The sequence below is a fragment of the Cinclus cinclus genome, chromosome 12 (genome assembly GCF_963662255.1).
Source record: "Cinclus cinclus chromosome 12, bCinCin1.1, whole genome shotgun sequence".
Lineage (NCBI taxonomy): Eukaryota > Metazoa > Chordata > Aves > Passeriformes > Cinclidae > Cinclus > Cinclus cinclus.
The window spans coordinates 15,101,698-15,119,879 of NC_085057.1; the positions used below are offsets into that span (position 1 = coordinate 15,101,698).

General features: G+C 44.1%; 1 protein-coding gene across 11 annotated transcripts in view; it reads left to right on the top strand.

Moving 5' to 3' along the window:
* The window catches only part of STAB1 (stabilin 1), a 53,116-nt gene that overhangs the window by 10,239 nt on the left and 24,695 nt on the right, over window positions 1-18,182 (top strand). For all 11 annotated transcript variants that reach the window (XR_009933567.1, XR_009933568.1, XR_009933569.1 and 8 more), the window contains 22 exons: window positions 305-374; window positions 1,163-1,258; window positions 1,699-1,815; window positions 2,580-2,776; window positions 2,958-3,091; window positions 4,790-4,917; window positions 5,130-5,221; window positions 6,148-6,270; window positions 7,763-7,909; window positions 8,497-8,559; window positions 9,177-9,290; window positions 9,744-9,797; window positions 10,610-10,690; window positions 10,972-11,130; window positions 12,003-12,065; window positions 13,364-13,465; window positions 14,391-14,477; window positions 14,825-14,936; window positions 15,430-15,613; window positions 15,779-15,872; window positions 16,761-16,919; window positions 17,743-17,838. Coding sequence is in view for 8 of the 11 variants with exons in the window: in XM_062500716.1 (XP_062356700.1) it covers window positions 305-374; window positions 1,163-1,258; window positions 1,699-1,815; window positions 2,580-2,776; window positions 2,958-3,091; window positions 4,790-4,917; window positions 5,130-5,221; window positions 6,148-6,270; window positions 7,763-7,909; window positions 8,497-8,559; window positions 9,177-9,290; window positions 9,744-9,797; window positions 10,610-10,690; window positions 10,972-11,130; window positions 12,003-12,065; window positions 13,364-13,465; window positions 14,391-14,477; window positions 14,825-14,936; window positions 15,430-15,613; window positions 15,779-15,872; window positions 16,761-16,919; window positions 17,743-17,838 (2,472 nt within the window). In the remaining 3 variants the exon portion in view is untranslated. The remainder of the gene's footprint in view (window positions 1-304; window positions 375-1,162; window positions 1,259-1,698; window positions 1,816-2,579; window positions 2,777-2,957; window positions 3,092-4,789; window positions 4,918-5,129; window positions 5,222-6,147; window positions 6,271-7,762; window positions 7,910-8,496; window positions 8,560-9,176; window positions 9,291-9,743; window positions 9,798-10,609; window positions 10,691-10,971; window positions 11,131-12,002; window positions 12,066-13,363; window positions 13,466-14,390; window positions 14,478-14,824; window positions 14,937-15,429; window positions 15,614-15,778; window positions 15,873-16,760; window positions 16,920-17,742; window positions 17,839-18,182) is intronic.

Below are 18,182 nucleotides of genomic sequence, written 5' to 3' on the forward strand. Positions count from 1 at the left end.
TTCAGAGAGATATCAGGAGCCAGCTGGAATATTCCTGTCTGTCTCTAATTAGGACATTATTTCCTCAGTGCCCACCAGAGTTTCCTGGCATTTGTATGCCCTCTGTGTGTCATTTTACACTGGGATCTCCTTTGCCACAGGGGCTGGTTAGTACTGGAGCACAGAAGAGACCAGTTTTCTTCAGTGTGTTGCTTCAGATGTCACAGAAAATCAAAAATGGGGGGAGACTTTAAACTATAATGATGTGTGAAAAAATAAAGTTATATAGAAAAATAATATCTGACACATTTTGGGACCCTTCTAGGAGCAATACAGTGGCTATGGCTGCCAGAATTGCCGGGATGAGAATCATTTTGGCCCAGACTGCCAGTCAGGTAAGAACAAGTCACTCAAGTGGACCCTCCACAAAAATAACTGGAAACCAGGAAGGAGGAGGAAGAAGTTGTGTGAGGAAGGTGCTGGAGAGGGGGATAGTGGCAGAGAGCTGGCAGTGTTCAATAGCAGATATCTGGGCATTTTGTCTTTGTGCCCTTTTGTACTGTCCCATTAAATAGTTCTCAGTCTCTCACTCAAGCAGTCTATTTTTCCCATTGTAAATCTCTCTCTCCCCTCTTACCAGGGCTATCCCACTTTCCTCTCTCTTTCTAGCCAGGCCACTACCTACATCCCTGAAAAAACCCACACTCACTTCCCAGCTGTTTTACAGACTTCTGTAACAGCTCCACTTGTCTCCTATCTTCCTTGCTGCCCTCTATAAAAAATGATTGCACACTGTGCTGCCTCTCATGTATGGCATTTTGAGAAATTAATTACAGGCAGTGCAGCCTAGCTGTTACAGGAGCCCCTTTTGTCCAGCTCCTGCCTTTTTGTGTCTGCACAGGTGAGACAGGTGTGATCTTGGTGGTTGTGCCCATGTGTTAAAACACACGTGAAAAGCTGGTCTAGTTCTTGCATTCAGGGCTTCTCTTAACTTGTCTTCTTGAGTCCAGAATATGCAATTTACCTTCTCAAAGCTCTGACTGTCATGGCCAAGCCTTAAAAGTGGATTATTGGTGGGAAATCAGGATGTCAAGTCCCAGAGCAGCTGGCTGGTGTGTTCCTGGAGCCCTGTACATTATCTGGCAGCCAAAGGGCTGAAGCTTTGTCTGGACTTGCCTTGCAGAGTGTGACTGTGTGCACGGGGAATGCAGCAGTGGCATCGCTGGGAATGGGAGCTGCACGTGTTATGGAGGCTACACGGGCCCCAGGTGTGACCAAGGTAAACACACTGGTAGCTGCAGAGGGACTAGGAGAGCAGACATGATATGGGCTTGGGTGTCCCAAAAGGGGCAGGGAGGCACTGGATAGGTTGGGAATGTAGAGGAAAGGTGATTTGAGAACTGGAGATCAAGATAGAGGGAAGAGTCAGGATCTAATCCCCACTTTGTGACAGGGGTTAAGATGTACCATGTCTGTATGCCTCTGTTCTTTATCTGGACACCAGCAAGATCCCTTCTCTCAGCCTTGGGGTACCTGACTACCTAGGCTGCCAGGAACTTAGATCTGCCTGCACCGCTCATATCCTCTGGTTTTTGTGCCAGTTTGGAGTCCTTGAAAACCACATTTGGTTTTATTTCCAGATATTCTGTAAGGTGAGTACTATCTTCTACCAGTGCCCTACATGCTCAAAGGGAAACTCTCTTTGCTGTGTGATTGCAGAGCTCCCCCTTTGCAAAGGTGTGACATGCCAGGCCAACAGTGAGTGTGTGGTGAGGGATGGCACAGCCATGTGTGACTGCAAGCTGGGCTACACAAAACAGGGCAGCACTTGCCAAGGTGAGAAACTTCTCTGTGAACCTCAGTGGTCCTGTTTGGACAAAATCCTATTGCACTGGTATCTGCAGAGGAGTTTGATTACTGTGAGCACGATGCCTACTTCACTGCAGAGGTTTAAAATCCATTTTTTCAGGAATACCGAGAAGATTAAGGGCTAAGCTTTTGGCTCTCCTCTCACTTGGTCATAAAAGCAAAAAGTGAATTAGAGTTGCAGGTTCCATCCAGCACTCACTCATAATTATGTACTATAATGGTTATGTATTCACTTATAATTATGTACTATAATGGTGACAGCAGGATGTTGGTGAGTCTGAACCAGTTTAAATAATAGTATGTGGAGTCCAAGGAGCTCTTCACTGATTTAAAATTTAAGTCTGTGAATTGGTTTCCTTAAAAGAAAGTTGATAAGATGCATGTGATCAGCTAGCTACGGATAGCTGTTATCACTGGCTCTATACAGGTTTTGCTGACCAAACTGCAGTTTCATGTACCCTCAGATATGATGCAAATTCAGAATCAATCCAAGCATCCTCTGTCACTCACACTTCTGTTACTGAAATAGCATGGCAAATGTGTCATCCAAATTCTTCAGAGTGAAAACCCCCAAATGTCTGCTATCTGGAATGATTTCATTTCCCTGTGAAATTTTAGCAGTTTAACAGTCCAAATTCGTTATGCTCCATTCTTTCCATGCCTTACAGTGTGCTGTGCTGTTTTGAAAACAGAAGTTTGGTTCTGCTCACCTCTAATCTCTTTAATTGCAGCTCAGGATCCTTGTGCTCCTTCTCCATGTTCTCCCTTTGCTGTATGTAAAGTTCTTGGACCACGTACATATGAATGTACCTGCAAAGAAGGATTTCAAGGAGATGGAAAGATTTGCCAGCCCATCAACCCTTGTGTTGACGGCAATGGAGGCTGCCCAGAAAATTCTACAATTTGTGTTTACAGACGTCTAGGAGAGGTAGGCTCTGAAAAATGGCCAGGGGAGAAGTTCTTCACGTGAACTGATGAATGCATTGGTCAAATCTGCTCTCCTCACCTCAGGTTTTGCAAAGGGAAACCAGACAGCTCTTTTGTAGGATAACCAACAGGGTAAAAGATGGTGAGTGCAGCTCTATGATCACTGTGTTGCCTTCCCTTAGGCAACTTGTGTTTGCAAGCCTGGGATGAGTAGGAGAGCTCCTTCATCCGAGTGTTTGGCATTTCCCAGCGATTGCCAGCAGTATCTGTGCGACATGAGTGCCACGTGTGAAATTAATTCTCAGGGGACTCCCAGGTAAGCCAGTGGGAAAACTGCAAATAAAGAAGCTTATTCTGCAGCTAGAATGGAAACTTGGCTCGGATGAGCTGGATGTTGAAGAAACTGAGGGTGATCTCATGAGCACCTTTGAGAAGTCTGTTGCTGTTTGTAACAAACCTATTGAAAGAAGAGCTTTACATCAGTCAGTTTAAATTACTGCACGTGGGTCACAAAATGCTTTAAGTCTGGAGTGGCAGAATCATCTGTGATGTGTGGTGGTAATGTATCTCCCCAGGCTAGTGGTGGTAGAAGTTAATAATCAGTCATTAAAAGGGAGATGTGTGGCTTGTTTGCTCACATTTGCTTCTGAGAAATAAGACTGTGTCTCTTCTTCCAGTTAGGCCTATAAACAATAAATAAATAAGAGTTGCAGAGTGACAGAGAAGGGGGAAGTTGAATGAAGAAACACCAGACCTCATGAAGTCCTTTGGAGCAAAACTCCTACAAGTTTGTACTCCTTAGATGAGAAACATGGCTGGATAGAGGATCATTTTTGCATAATGGCCTCTCAAACACCAGAGAAAAGTTCACTGATAATTTTGTGTGTATTCAAGAAAAGGTAGAGCTTCTCTGAGGCTGAAGAAGGAAAGATTAATCCCATTCCCTTGATCCTTACTTCTCCAGTGCTGCTAAAACTATTAGTATCCACTTGCTCGTTGTGTGCTCCAGGCCAAGACTGAAACACAGTGGCTTCCCTTTCTGAAGATTGGCTAGCACAGTGCAGGACACAGTGTTCAGCACAGTCCGTGCCTTACAGATCTGTTCCCCAGCAGCTGGCACTGAGCCCTCTGAGGCTGGAGTGATGTCAAATCCCTCCCCGTGTCGCATGTCTTTGCATGGCTGAAACAGAAAGAGCAGAGCTGATACTTGGACAAAGCCCAAACGGGAAAAAACATCTTTGGTAGCCTCTGAGTGATGACTACAAATCCGTGTGAACCAGGACAGAGATTTTCACATGTAGATAAGCTTTTCTGGAAAAGTCATTAACCTGCCTGGGCCTCTCTGTGAGTCCCAGATGAGCCACAGCTACCTGATGTGCTTGGGCTGGCTTCTCACTGAAGCCAAGGGCTCACACAGGAGCTGTTTGATAGACTGTCACTTAGTCTGTGGGTTTTATCCACTAACTCAGATTTTCAGTTGCTGAAATTACTACAACTGGCTAAATATCTAATTAGAAAGGTGTCAGTAACTATATTGTGGCAATCTATACCCCAAACTCTAGAGCAGACAATCCTTATGTTGTTTGTATCTGAGAAAGCATCTTCATTCTTTTTGGGTAGATACAAATTGGCTTGCCTGGCAGAAATGTGCATCTCTTTTCCTGTCACTCAGTTTATGCAGAACTTACTCAGCCCTTACCTGCATCCCTAGAAGAGTTCAAGGCCAGGTTGGGTGAGTCCCTGAGCAACCTGGTCTAGTGGAAGGTGTCCCTGCCCATGGCAGGGGGAGTTTGAACTAAGCGATCTTTAAGGTTCCTTCCAACCCAAACCATTCTATGATTCTAAGATCTTAGAGCTGGAATTGGTCTTTCAAGTGTAGATACTGACATGTTGTTCTACTTGGCAACTGTTGAATGTATTGCAAACTGGCTTATAATGGTTTGTTATGTTTCTTTCTTGAATGTATTGCAAACTGGCTTATAATGGTTTGTTATGTTTCTTTCTTGTCTCATAGCTGTGTGTGTAAAGAAGGGGAGATTGGAGATGGGAGAAGTTGCTATAAAGATCTCTTGGGTGAGATAAATCAACATAATTTGCGCGGAAGGTTTACTAGGAAGCTAAACGTCGCCAAGAAAATGTTTGGTAAATGCTTTTTTTATTTTGCTTAGGGGATGGAGCAAGCTGGGGACAGGACAGCAGTGCCAAACTCCCGCTGCTTCCTTGTAAACAAATACTTGATGCTTGCACCACGCTGATAATGTGTAGATTGAATTGTGCTGTTAACAAGAGGAATATTTATTGCTGTGGTCAAATCATCACTGCCTAGCTACTTCACACTGCCTCTCTTTTTACAGCTTCTGGATGTTCAACATTGCTGACTAAATATGGGCCCTTCACAGTCTTTGTACCATCCCTTCTTCCCATTCTTGATAGAATGGAATTCAATGTAAGTTTTCTTGGTTTTATCAAATTTTTGCCTTAAGGTCCTTTTGTGCTTGAGCTCTGCAGCCTGTAAAAACTGATTGACACAAGAGAGGAACTTTGGCATGCACTATTTATAGAAATCATCTCTTGGGAATACTTTTCATTGTCGGGTTAAGTTGCAGTCTTACAGAGGATGTTACATCCCTCACATTATTTTAAAAACCTCTAATTGTTTCTTCAATGCTGACAGAGTTTGTTTATTTGTTTTTAATGTCAGGAGGTACAAGGCTTTCTGGCCATTCTTCTTTCAAAGCTCAAAATTCTTATGTATGACTACTCTTAAAATTTTAAGTGGCTTTTTACTACCTGAGGGTGTGATTTTCAAAAGAGGCCAAGTATTACACCAAAGTATTGGAATTTTGACTGATGGTCAAAAATAGCAACTTCTGGATCAGTAGAAGATATATCAGGAGAGGCCCCCAAGTCGACCTGTTCCCCCAAGGATCAGTTCCACATAAATCAGTATTGACAGAAGATTGTTCTAATAAATACCAATGATGGTAAGCACAGAGAAGAAAAGAAGAAACTAAATGTAATTTCAGCAGATACATGGTCCAGCATAGGCAAAGATTGCATCTGGGGAGCTTCAGCAAATTTTATAATCTGAAGCATGCAAGGATAATTTTTAATTTGTCTAAGTACAATAGGTCCAGAGGATTCCTCTAAAGTCCCTTGCAGGTTAATCAGTCTCCCTCTTGGATGTGTGCACAAACAGAAGTTTTACCAGAGTTTTGCTACTCCAGCAAATCAAAATGAAAAGGAAAGCTCAGTCTTGTATGCTAAGAATTTCTCTGTGTGTGTTAGCTAGGAGAAGGTGGTGTTGTGGTAAATGAAGTTTTTGAAATAAGGTGTCATTTTTCCTTTTTGTGTGGGCTTTCCTTCCCAAAGGACACCACTGCTGAGCAGTTGTGCAGAATGCACATTGTTCCTGGTCTGCACATGATAGAAGACATGATAAAAACCAAGACTATGTGGACCTTGTCAGGACATCAGCTGACATTCAGTAGCCAGGTGAGGAATCTCCTGAGGGCTGGGGCACTGTTTTCACATAGGACAGGGCTTCCTTCACCAGAAAACCTTTTTCTGTTATCAAAACAAGAAGCTCCTTTGTGCAATCTAAAGCAAGTTAATTTAAGACCAGACATCCCAAGCAGCTACATCTCCTGCCTCACAGACAATCAAGAATCAGACATGTGAATGGTCTTTCCATGCTCTCTATATGCACTGTGCTCTGGAAAAGAGACTTCTTCCCTACACCTTCATCAGCTGCAATATCCATGTGGCTGACATGGAAGAGGCAACAAAGTCTCCCTTCAGACTGAATACTCCCTGGAGTTCATGTGCTTGGACACAGCCATATGCTGAATATTTCCTCTTCTGGTTTCTCTTTTCCTCTCTTTCTATTTTATTTTCCTTAGTCTTCCCAGCAAAGAAGTGTTCATTGTTGTATTCTGATATGGAAGGCTCTTTTTTTCCTTTTCCAACTGACTCACATTTTCCAGTATCCACTGCTCCCTCTCTCCATCCTGCACCTTTCTTTGCATGCAAGTTTACAGGTGGCCCATGGGGAGAGCCCTGTGTTTCCTCCCCGAGGATCCAGCCCTGGCCTTGAGGTCTAGGTCATAATACATCAAAAGGACAAAGCACTGCTGGGAGCAGGGGAATCCGAACTGAGTGTGTCAATGCTTCTTTTAAAATTCTTTCCTTTTTGTTTATTCAGGAGCCTTTTGATCTGGGAAGTCTGCACTCCCCTTCCTTTGTTTCAGACTGAGTCCTCAGTGACGTGAATTGAAGTTTTAGGGCAGGGAGGAGCAAATTGAAATGCACATGATAAAATGAAAAGCACAGGAAAGTTGTGCTTCCCTGAGCTTAAGTCATGGCTGCAGCACCAAGACTTGGATGCTCAGTTTGTGGGTTAACCTTGGGACACCCTCACACACCAGGCTGCAGTGCATGGGTCCATACAAAGTGGAAGGACCAGGCACATGCCTTGAAATTCTGTGAGCTTGACTGCTCTGGCTTTGTTGTGGAAACTCCTTGTAGGTATAATGAGTAAATAAAAGTTGCAGTCAAAGCTGTAGTTCCAGGATTGCCTCCAAGTAAGCCATGTAGTAGTCAGGGTGACACCTGTGATCCCCTTTTGTGATCCTGACCTGTGATCAAGCATTGCTCACACTCCAACTTAATTCTGGTGTCCCAGCTGAGGTCTTTTTTCTTCTTTTTTTTTTTTTTTTTCAGTATTAAGACTTAAAAGTACCACTCAGGATCTAGATATCACCCAAACTCAAGTAGGGTGGGGTGCTTTTCTTATATCCAGGCCATCCCTTACATTAACTTTTTCAAGAGTAACTCTGCCTATGCCTTCCCCTTGCTGACCCATAAGGACTGATTTATAGCTGTATCATAAGACAGATGTACCACAAGGAAATAACTTCTTGTTGTTGTTGTTGTTATTACTATTACTATTATTATTATTATTATTATTATTATTATTATTATTCAGACATACATCAAATCTTTCCGGTATCAAGACTTGCCAGGGGAACTGTACAACATCTTGCAATCAAATGTCCCAGCAGCCAATGGCATCATACATATTGTCAACAGCCTCAGGAAAAAAACCAGCACTGACAACCTGAGAAACCCACAGGTACAGAGGCATTCATATTTCTTCTCTTTTATGGGACAGCAAAATAAACACTTTTTAAAAAGCAATTTCTGTCATTAATCTTCCAAATCAGTGAGGCTTTTTTAAAGGGAAAAGGCTATTTATTTTGTTTTCAGCTCTGATAAGGCCTGTTAGGTATTATCAAAATACCTTTAAAAGTACCTAATAGTACTGCATAAGCCAGATAAAAATCTGGCAATGATGCTTTTGCAATATTTGGATGAGAAGAGTATACTACTTTCATGAAAAAAATAATAGCAAATGAGCTGTTCTTCAGCTGTATCTTACAGAATATGTATCTTACAGAACAAGTATTGAAAAGCACTTTTCAGGGAAAGATCACATGAAGACTTTTTTAAATTGGTCTGTAGTGCATTTTGAAATTATAATTAAAAAGTTGTCTATATGTTGTGTTAAATGAGAATAAATAATCATTAGATTGTGCCCATCTCTGTGAGGATGATAGTCTCCTGTCAGTCTTTACATGCAAACCACAAGCTGGGCATTCCAGTATGTGCTCAGCATGGCTTCACCCCAGCCATGTTTTTCCTCTTTGTATCTTCTTGCAGAAAACAATTGGTGAGATCCTTGCTTCAATGGAGATCTTCAGTAGATTTGAAACTATACTGGAGGTAAGCAGGTTTGTGTCTGCCCAGGAAGCTGTGGTATTGCTGCTGTACAAAGTCTGCTGCTGATTTGGGGGGAATTTTGAATAGCATTTAAATACGTCTCAGTGGTTTGGCTTTCGTTCTGGATATTTTTTCTGTGACTATTTTTTTTTCAAATTTTCTTATTTTACCCAAGCAAATGTAATGGAAAAGATTGGAGTTTTCACATCTGTAGGGAATCTGGCACAAACAGTAAGGGTACATGCCTCTTTGCCATCTTCCTCCCCACATCCCCTTCCCCTTGTCCCTGGAGAGTTGTTCTCCAAAGCATGTTTAGTTCTTGAGTTGGGTCTCTGTATGTGTGCTTGTGTGTTTAAAGCATGCAGGCAGCATTAGCCCAGGACTCACTTGTTCATATTTGCTGCATTCCCACCAGTGCCTTCATTGTCCCAGCTGTGGTTCTGTGGCACTTACACTTCTGTTGTATCACACACCTGCCCCTGGTGTCCAGTTGCCTCTTGCACATTTTGCTTTACAACAGCTCGGCCTTTACTGAGTTAATATTTCCTCTCACTTCCTGCTGGACCCCCCCTCAGTAACCCATGTGAGATCCCTGATTGAATCTTCTGTTGTTTTTGCAGAACTGTGGCCTGCCTGCAATACTGGATGGACCAGGCCCCTTCACTGTGTTTGTACCCAGCAATGATGGTGTGGATAGGCTGAGAGATGGAAGGCTCATTTATCTTTTCACAGAGGTGAGAGCCAATAGTACTGTAAGACATCCTGAGCTGGCTGAGTTGCACTGGGCTGTCCTGGAATGACTTTGTGCAATGGATCTGGTCGTTGCTGAAAGTTGTTCTTCTTGGGGGTGGCTAAACCATGTCTTTGTTTCTGTAAAGCTCTAGGAGAGAAGTGGGTGCTGATGGAACTTGCAGTGAGAAATGTGGTCAGCCAGATTGCTTGAATCTGGTGTTTGACCTTCATTCCTCACCCCAGCTTTGGGCAGGGGAAAATGAAGGGAATTTAATTATCAAGTGAACTCACTACATCAATAGAATTCACTATATCAAGTGAATTCACTATATATAATGCCTACATGCTATAGGCATTGGCATGGTCAATCACAGATTAGAAGAAAATGTAGTTGCCTCCTCTTAGTCCTGAGCATTGAGGGGGTATCTAATTCTCATGTTCTCTTCTTTCCTTAGGGCATAAATAAGCTTCAAGAACTGGTGAAACATCACATCTACACCTCAGCAGCGGTAAGGCAGGCAGCTCTAACCCCAAACCTCATTCAGACCAACACCTTACCAACTCTTTTGTCTGCCATAGAGGTCACAGTGTTGATGATTTCAGTCGCTGCTTCTCGGACTTCCCTGGAGGAGCAGAAATGTGACTCAAGATCTGATGAGGCAAAATGTTTGCCGTGAAAGGAGTGGCCAAAAAGGACAGCTGTGCTTTCCATCAAGAAACTATGAGTTTTCTGGAGTGTTGGTACTCCCTAGTTGAATGGCGTTTATAATGAAAATATTGTACAGCAGAGTTTGTTGCAGGACACAAAAATAACAATTGTTCTGGTTCTCAGAACTCTCTACTCAAATCATTAAGTTTCTGAGTACAGAAGATGCAGTTTACATTTTTTTCTGCTTTTAAGCTTATTTTTTGCAGTCAAAATATGTTCTCTGTTATGCTTCTGGCTGAACTTTCATTGTTTACTGAGTATGTCCCAAAAAAAAAACATTGTTAGTTTGACCCTACTTGCAGTTGTATTAGTAAGAGACACTGTTAGTGAGACTTGATTTTAGCTGTGCTGGACAGTTAACTAAACAAGGAATGAAAACCAACACACAAGGAAACACACCAGCACTGCTGTGTTTGTGGTTCTGCAAACAGTTCACACAAAGTCCTGGATTACCCTCTGACCTATTGCTTGTTTTTAAGGTATTTCATGAAATGTAAATGTTAAATCCCCTTGAGAAGTTTTTCAGGTGGCAGAAATCATGGAAGGATTCTGTAAGCTGCACTGAAATGACCCTGCTTTTTCATGGTACCATCCCCTTGTGTTTTATTTCAGGTGACTGTAGAGCAGCTGATAATGATGCCACACATCGTTACAATGGCTAACCAAATACTTACCATCAACATTAGTGCAGATGTAAGTGTGAATTAAAACCCTTTAGGGCAAACCCTTCTGTGCTGGAAGAAAGTCATGGTTCTGAACAGTGTGGTTTCAGCCAATCTCTGCTTCCTCTTCTGCTTATAAAACTAGCCTTAAATGAGGTCATTGAATTAGTTTGCTTCTTATCCAATCTGTGACTCCACTAGGATGCTTGACTATTTGTGTGGTTGCCCTTGATGTTGTGAACCATCTGTTTCCCACGTTGGCTTTATGTATTTGATCCTGTCTAATGGGCTAAAATTGTGTTTCTGCATCAGGGAAGAATTCTGATGGATGAATCAGGGATACCCTTAAACATGCGAGACATTGTGGCTTCAAATGGTATTATTCATACTTTGGATGGCATCTTCATCCCTCCTTCAATCATTCCCATTTTGCCTCACAGATGCAATGAAGAGCAACATAAGATTGTGATGGTAAGTCAGCTTCTCCCATTCTCATGCTCAAGCACAGCTGGTGCTTGCTGTACACCTCGCACTCACCTGGAGGGCCAAAAGCAGGCTGTGTCGACTGCATTTGGGAAATGTGGTCTGCCTGAGAGTTCCCCTGGTGTGAACTTTGGCAGCACTGTCAGTGTTTCCTCTGCTTGCACTTGGCACTGCTTTCCTGCTGATCAGCAAATGTTCCTTGTAGGTCGTTGCTCTTTCCATGCATCCATCCTACCTTTGATTCCAAAGTACATTTGCCTTCCTTCCTAGAAGAGTTGCTAACTCGGCTGACAGTGCTTTGTTCCCACCTCTGTCAGCACTGGTGTCCTGTAGCCTGGACAGGAAGCAGGCATTCAGTAGCAGGACCTACAAATGCTGAGCAATATTCTCACATGAACTGTTTCATACACCTTAATAGAGATGCTTGCTCCTCAGTTTGATCATTAGTAGGTTACTGAGGAAAGAAGATGAGGCTCTGAATAGCAAGAGGGTTGGAGAGACACAGTGAATCCCCAGGGGCCAGCATGTCCACATAACTTGCTGATTCAGTGAGTCTTGATACTTGGATGCCCAAAGTGCTTCCCAGACTAGCAGGATGTCTAGTGGCAGAGAAACTCAGAGAGTGCAGACAGACCCCAGCTTCAGGCAGGTGCAAGCATCTCCTTGAGACACATGAGAAATTTTATTTAAGTGATAAACTTGGTGCATTTCAGAGTGTGGAAACTAATAGCAGTTAAACATTTCATATACATGTTGTGAGGTTTTGGATATATGCTCTGGGAACAGTAGCTCTGTAGCATTCTTGGCATGGGGAAGGGGTTCCTTTGAGAAGATTACATTTTTGCTTCTTTTCTTAACAGGGCTCTTGTGTGGATTGTGAGGCCCTCAACAACAGCATTTGCCCACCTGGCAGTAAGGAAATGGTAAATATTTGTTAGTATTTCTGTAAATTCTTTGCACAATGACAAACAGTCAAACTGACAGTTTCTAACACAATCCACTTTCAAATAAATAAATAGGGAGCAGGAAAGGCAGCCAGTAGAGAGGCTTGTCAGAGGATATGTGTCCAAACTTTGTGATCCCAGGCTGTTGCCCACTAACTGTTCTGTGCACTCCCTTACTCTGCTTGCTGAACCAATGCCAAGTACCGTGAGAAATTCTGGTCAAAAGGAAATTGCACTCTTGCAGCTTTAAGCACTTCTGCTCTGCCTCAGGCAGAGCTTTTCTCCTCACATGCAGTGTTTACCATCTCCTACAGAGTCTCAGAAGCAAACTTTATTTCACAAGTACTATCCAGTACTGCCCCTGCCTACATCACAGCCAGAGAATCACAACAAACTTTCTGCTCTGCAGAGGGTGAGAAACAGCTTGTTCCCTGTTGATTCAGAGATGAGCAGAGCTAGCTGAAGGTGGGGGAGGGAGGAATGGTGCTGTTTGAGTTATCCCATGCTGAGGTTAACAGAACAGCAAGCTCCAGGAAATTGCAATGTGAAGGCCAGACCCAAGATGATGCTTGTGAAAGCCAGAGATGTGCTCACCAGCCTTAAACTCTTGGGTGTCCTCTGAGAGGTCTGACTTTCAGGAGAACTTGCTAATGCTGTCTCAGCATGGATGTCTGAAGCAGAGATCTGCAAAATCACCAGTTTCTCATTTTCCTCTCTGATTTTGTCTGGCCAAGTCAGGATCACCTGGAGCCCATTTCTACCTGTGCCCAGCTCCAAGACAGGGCACTGAGCATTTTTCCAATGTTATTTGCAGCCCTTTCTCCTATGTCTTCCTCTCTTCATCTCACCTTCATCTTTTTCCTTCCCTCCCTCACTCTCTCATTCTCTCCTTACTCTTGCTATACTCCACTCTTCCTCCTCTCTCCCCTCTCATTTCTCTTTTCTCCCCTTTCTTACCCTCTGTTTCTCCTCCCTGCTGCTCTTATCTTCCTCTTGTCTCCTCTCCCTTCCTTCCTCCACCCGTGCTTGCTCTCTCCCTTATCACAGGTACTATTATTAGCACTAAAGGGCAGCACCTTGGCTCACGCCTGGGGACGCTTGGGAGCAAGAGGAGGCCACCATGTGCCTTGGTTCATCCTGGACCTGCCACAGCTGTGTGCTGTTCACCTTGGCTCCTCAGTGAACTTCCTCAGCTCACAGATAGGCACAGCTGCTCTCTGCAGCATAAAGAGCAAAGGGGAAGGTTGCAGTGCTAATGGCTTGTTTTGTTTGTGCAGGAACCAACACTCTACCCAAAGGAATGTGTTTACATCCATGATCCACAAGGCCTGAACGTCCTGAAGAAGGGGTGTGCCAGGTACTGCAATCAAACCATCACGGTGAGTGTGGTGGAGGAACACATTCCCTCTGAAAGGAGCTCAGCTCTGCTTTTCCTCATTCACCAAGAAGAGCTCTGAGTCAAGAGGGCTGGATGGGACCAAAAGGAAAGCTGTCCCCAGCACCATCACATAAACAAGCTTTTCCTTTGTCCAAGAGAACACAGGGTACCAACCTACTGCAAATGTTAGAAGGCAGCTCGGTTAAACCTGAGTGCAATAAAGAAATAAATAAATCAAATAAGGCATCCCTGTTGTGACCAGCTGTAGGAAACCATGATGGTGCAGTGTTAACTGGAGTGTCCCAGCTTTAGCATTTCTCCAAGAGGAAGCTGAGCACAGGGAAAGTGCTGGAAGCTCTGAAATGATTGCATTCTGTTTATGAACCACTGTCAGATGGTTCAGGAAAGTGTCTCCTAGTGAATTTATGGAGCTCATGTTTCTCTGCAGCTCCTGAGCTCTCACAGTGCCAACTCCATGTAATGATTTGTGTTTCATTAAATACTGCTGTTTGTTTGCATTATGATTGTTCTTCCTTTGGTCAGTCATGACGAGGCCTGCAATCCAGGACTGTTACATCCCTCCATAGGAATGTAGTCCTGGGCAAGGATAAAGTAAGAGTGAGTGGTCCAGCACTCTTAAAGAATTAAAAGTTCATTAAAAACACGCATCCTGTGTGTCAAAGTCACAGAACAAGCAGAATATAATTATTTGTTCTGAGAAGAATTTACTGGAGCAGGAAGAGGGTCATTGTTGAAAAATAATTTAAGTGCAGGAGCTCCTAAGAAACATAGATGCTAAATACAACATTCTGTTTCCCTCCATGGCAGAGACAATGACCAGAATTTGAGAATTATGAGAACAGGAGTACTCTAGGAAATTCTTGTTAAGTCATGTCATACCTTACCAATTTTGCTTTCTTTTCCAGAAACCTGGATGCTGCAAAGGATTCTTTGGTCCAGACTGTTTGCCATGCCCAGGGGGATTTTCCAGTCCATGCTATGGCCGGGGAAATGTAAGTGTGGAGCAACCTTCTGCATTGCAATGAGCACGTGCACCAGTGTGGTTGGAGAGTGTAGTTTGAGATAAGTACAATGCAGTGTTTGTGCTCCAGGGATAAGCCCACAGAGGTGGTAGCAGAAGATCCACTGGGAATGGCACATATTTAGTGTGAATTAGGTCATGCTGTTGGGCACAGCTCTGGCTGTGTGGGATCTTGTATTACTACCACCACTCTTCAAAGTCCTGTTTGTTACTGTGAGTATCAAAGTGCCTTTGATGATATCAATGCACTCTGATGTCTCAATGAACTCATTTCTCTGAGTTTCAATCACTTTGCTTTTTTTCTTGTTTTCCTTCCAGTGCAGCGATGGCATTCAAGGGAATGGCAACTGTCACTGCTTTGAAGGTTTCAAAGGCACAGCTTGCCACATCTGTGCAAACCCAAACAAGCACGGCGAGAACTGTGATGAAGGTTAGTAACTCTGATGATGAGACCAGGAAAACTTAGAACAAGGATAATGGTGCAAATCCATGTATATTTGATTCCCTTCTGGCAAGACCAGCAGGAAAGAAGTGAGAAAAATGTCATCATGTATGTCCCTTCAAACAACAGTAGAGAAAACATGTTTGATGTGACAGTGGTGATGTTTTAGAAACATCAACCTAATTTAAATCTCTCCTGTTAGGAAACAAAAGACAGTTGACAATGACCTTGAGCTTGATAGCCTGAATTTGAGTCTGTTCTTATAGCCTGTAGAAAACATGGACCCAGGCAGTCACAGGATCTGCTCCCTGGCCAGGCTTGATTTGTGATGGATGTCTCTCAGCAGACATCCCTCTGTCAAAAAAAATAATGGAATTATTATTTGCCGTCACAAGAGACTGTGAAGGAAAGTTGGGAATCTACAACTGTGGTGGATTCTGGACCTTTTTTACTTACTGCTCTTACTGCATGTCCTTGACAGATTGTGGCTGTGTCCATGGGGTCTGTGACAACAGGCCTGGCAGTGGGGGGGTGTGTCAGTCCTGGTCCTGCAAGGAAGGCTACACTGGGAAATTCTGTGACAGGACATCCAAGAACTGTGGCCCAAGTGGGCTGTCCCAGTACTGCCACCAGCACGCTGTCTGCAGCCTCAATGACACAGCAAGGTCAGTCTCTGTGGCCTGTTCAGGGGCACATTGCCATTGTACAGACACGTGGCTGCCACCCCTGTGGCTCTGTGTGTCTGTGTACTTGGTGTTTGAGTAACTCAGCCAACCTCCTTACTTGAGGGACTGCTCTACCTGTGTCCCTTTTATGTTTATGCTTCCAAGGTGCATCTGCACGGATGGATACGAAGGGGATGGGTTTTCCTGCCAGCCCATTGACCTGTGCAGTCAGCCAGAACGGGGAGGTTGTTCACAGAATGTAAGTGGGGTCAGACTGTGAAGTAGGGAAAAGCAGCTCCTCTCAATCAGAACAGGGATCCAGGACTCCTGGGACTGTTACAGATTTTATGCGATAATTTTTTCTGTCTGTCAGATGAGGTGGAGCAACAAGTACCTTGGCATAGTCATTGTAAAGATGTCAGTCATTTCGGTTGGTGTCAAAATGTGACACTCCAAGGATAGTTTGGCTGGTTCCCACCAGATATTTTATCAGCCACACAGATTAGCTGTACAGATAATTTTTGGTTTGCTGTGTTATACTCCTCAAGCTCTTCTAATGTGTTACTTTCTCTGTAGCTTAACTGTGAGATCCAACTCATATCCCCAGTAACCATCAACACTAATTTTTTATCCATGGTTAAAGACTATGGTACTTCATGTTGGAAATTACTGCCAAATGGTCAAACCTCATCATAAATTAGACCCTTCAGTCAGAGGAAAACATTGGGCCATATACAGGAGAATAGGATGGCACTGGGTACAAAGTAGGTCTTTTCTGAGAGACATCTGCCATCTATAATTTATTCCATCCCAGACATCCAGGCAGGAGATTGTGGTCCTCATCTTCAGGGAACACTTTTAGGTGTAATGGAAGAGCTTTCTTTACATGATGATAATGAATGCCCTGTGAGTTCTGAGCCACCTTAGACACAAATGTCTACCTCTCTTAAAACACAGCATGTTTCCAGAATCACTTTATTATGATGTTTTCTATGACTTTTCTGGAGTCCCCAGTCCCCAGTGCTGGAATCAGAGTTGGTCAGTCAGAAATTCTCCACAGTGTAAGAAAGGAGATTTGTTGCTGTGTTTTTGTTGCACTCTCTCCCTTCTGCTGGGTGTAATTCCTTCTCTCTCTCTTCTCCTGAAGGCCCTGTGCACCAGCACAGGCCCTGGCACAGCCACCTGCCAGTGCAATGTGGGCTGGACTGGGGATGGCAAGGGCTGTGTGCCCATAGACAACTGCATGCTGGAGAGCAGAGGGAACTGCCACCTCAACGCTGACTGCGTTTACATCGGCCCTGGACAGGTATGAGCGAAGCTGAGCAGCCTGCTGTTACAGAATTAACACTCCCTCAGCTCCTCTCAGGTGGCCTTGCATTGCCAGAGGTAAAACCTGGGCTGCCCAGCAGCCAAGCTCGCTTGTCCACTGCCAGAAACACCTTCTGTAGCTGCAGCATCCCAGTGTGCCTGCACGTGAGGTGCACTGGTGTGTTCAGGGCTGCTGCTCGACTCTGGCACCTGTGCAGCAGAGGGACAGGACTAGACCCTGTAATACAGCTTGCTCTTCCATCCCCCTGTCCCCTGACCACAGCATTGAGGAGCATGTGCAGCTGTTCAGTCTGTGGAGGGTGCTGGGCCAAGAGCAGGCATGTTGAGGTAGGAGGAAGGTGCACACGAGAGACTTCTCAGGGCCCCACTGAGTGTGAGGAGCATTGCACAGTGTGCTGAAAAAAGGTACAAAAACTTTAGCAGATTTTAGAGGTGAGATGTGCAAGTGCTCCTAGATGTCCTGAGAGTAGGAAGCTTTGACATTAACTCTTTCTGCCATTCACAAAGTCTGTGTCATTCCCTAAAAACCTGGAAGTAAAGGAGGAAACCATCATCTTCAAGTGACCCCCCACAGCCAAGCACTGCAAGGGATCAATGTGCTTGAGTAACCAGGCAGCTTGTGTGCTGTGATAGAGGGTGCTCTGCTAAGGAAACAACTCCGTATTTCCAGGTCTTGAGAGACCAGGAAGAAAACTTGGGGAAATAAATTAAGGAGAAGTTTTGCTGCCTTAGACATTTTTTGGATAGTAAATAAGGATGCTCTGGTAAGTCTATAAAATTGAAATGTCTCTCTCTTGCAGAGCAAGTGTGTCTGCAAGAGGGGTTATGCTGGTGATGGCCACAGCTGTGATGCCATCAACCCGTGCCTCATGGACAATGGTGGCTGCCATGACCTGGTGAGTAGTTAAAGAGCTGACCCCAGGCTGGCATGGCAGGGGAGGCTCACCAGCTCACTGACACATTTTGCAGCAGCCATGGCATTGAGAGAATTACAAAGGTTTATGTTATGTCATCTTACTGGCCTGCACTGATGAGCACAAATCCAAAGATGGATTCTCTGATTTTTGTGGGTTCACACAACCAAAGCAATCATGTAGGTTTAGCTGTGTGAGGGGAACACTCAGTGCCACCATAAAGGCAGCAGGTGGAAGGTGTTTGTGTGTGCTACTCTAGCCCAGCCCTTGGAAGGCCAGAATTCAGTTCTGAGATAGGTGTAACACTACATAACCTGTGTTTGATC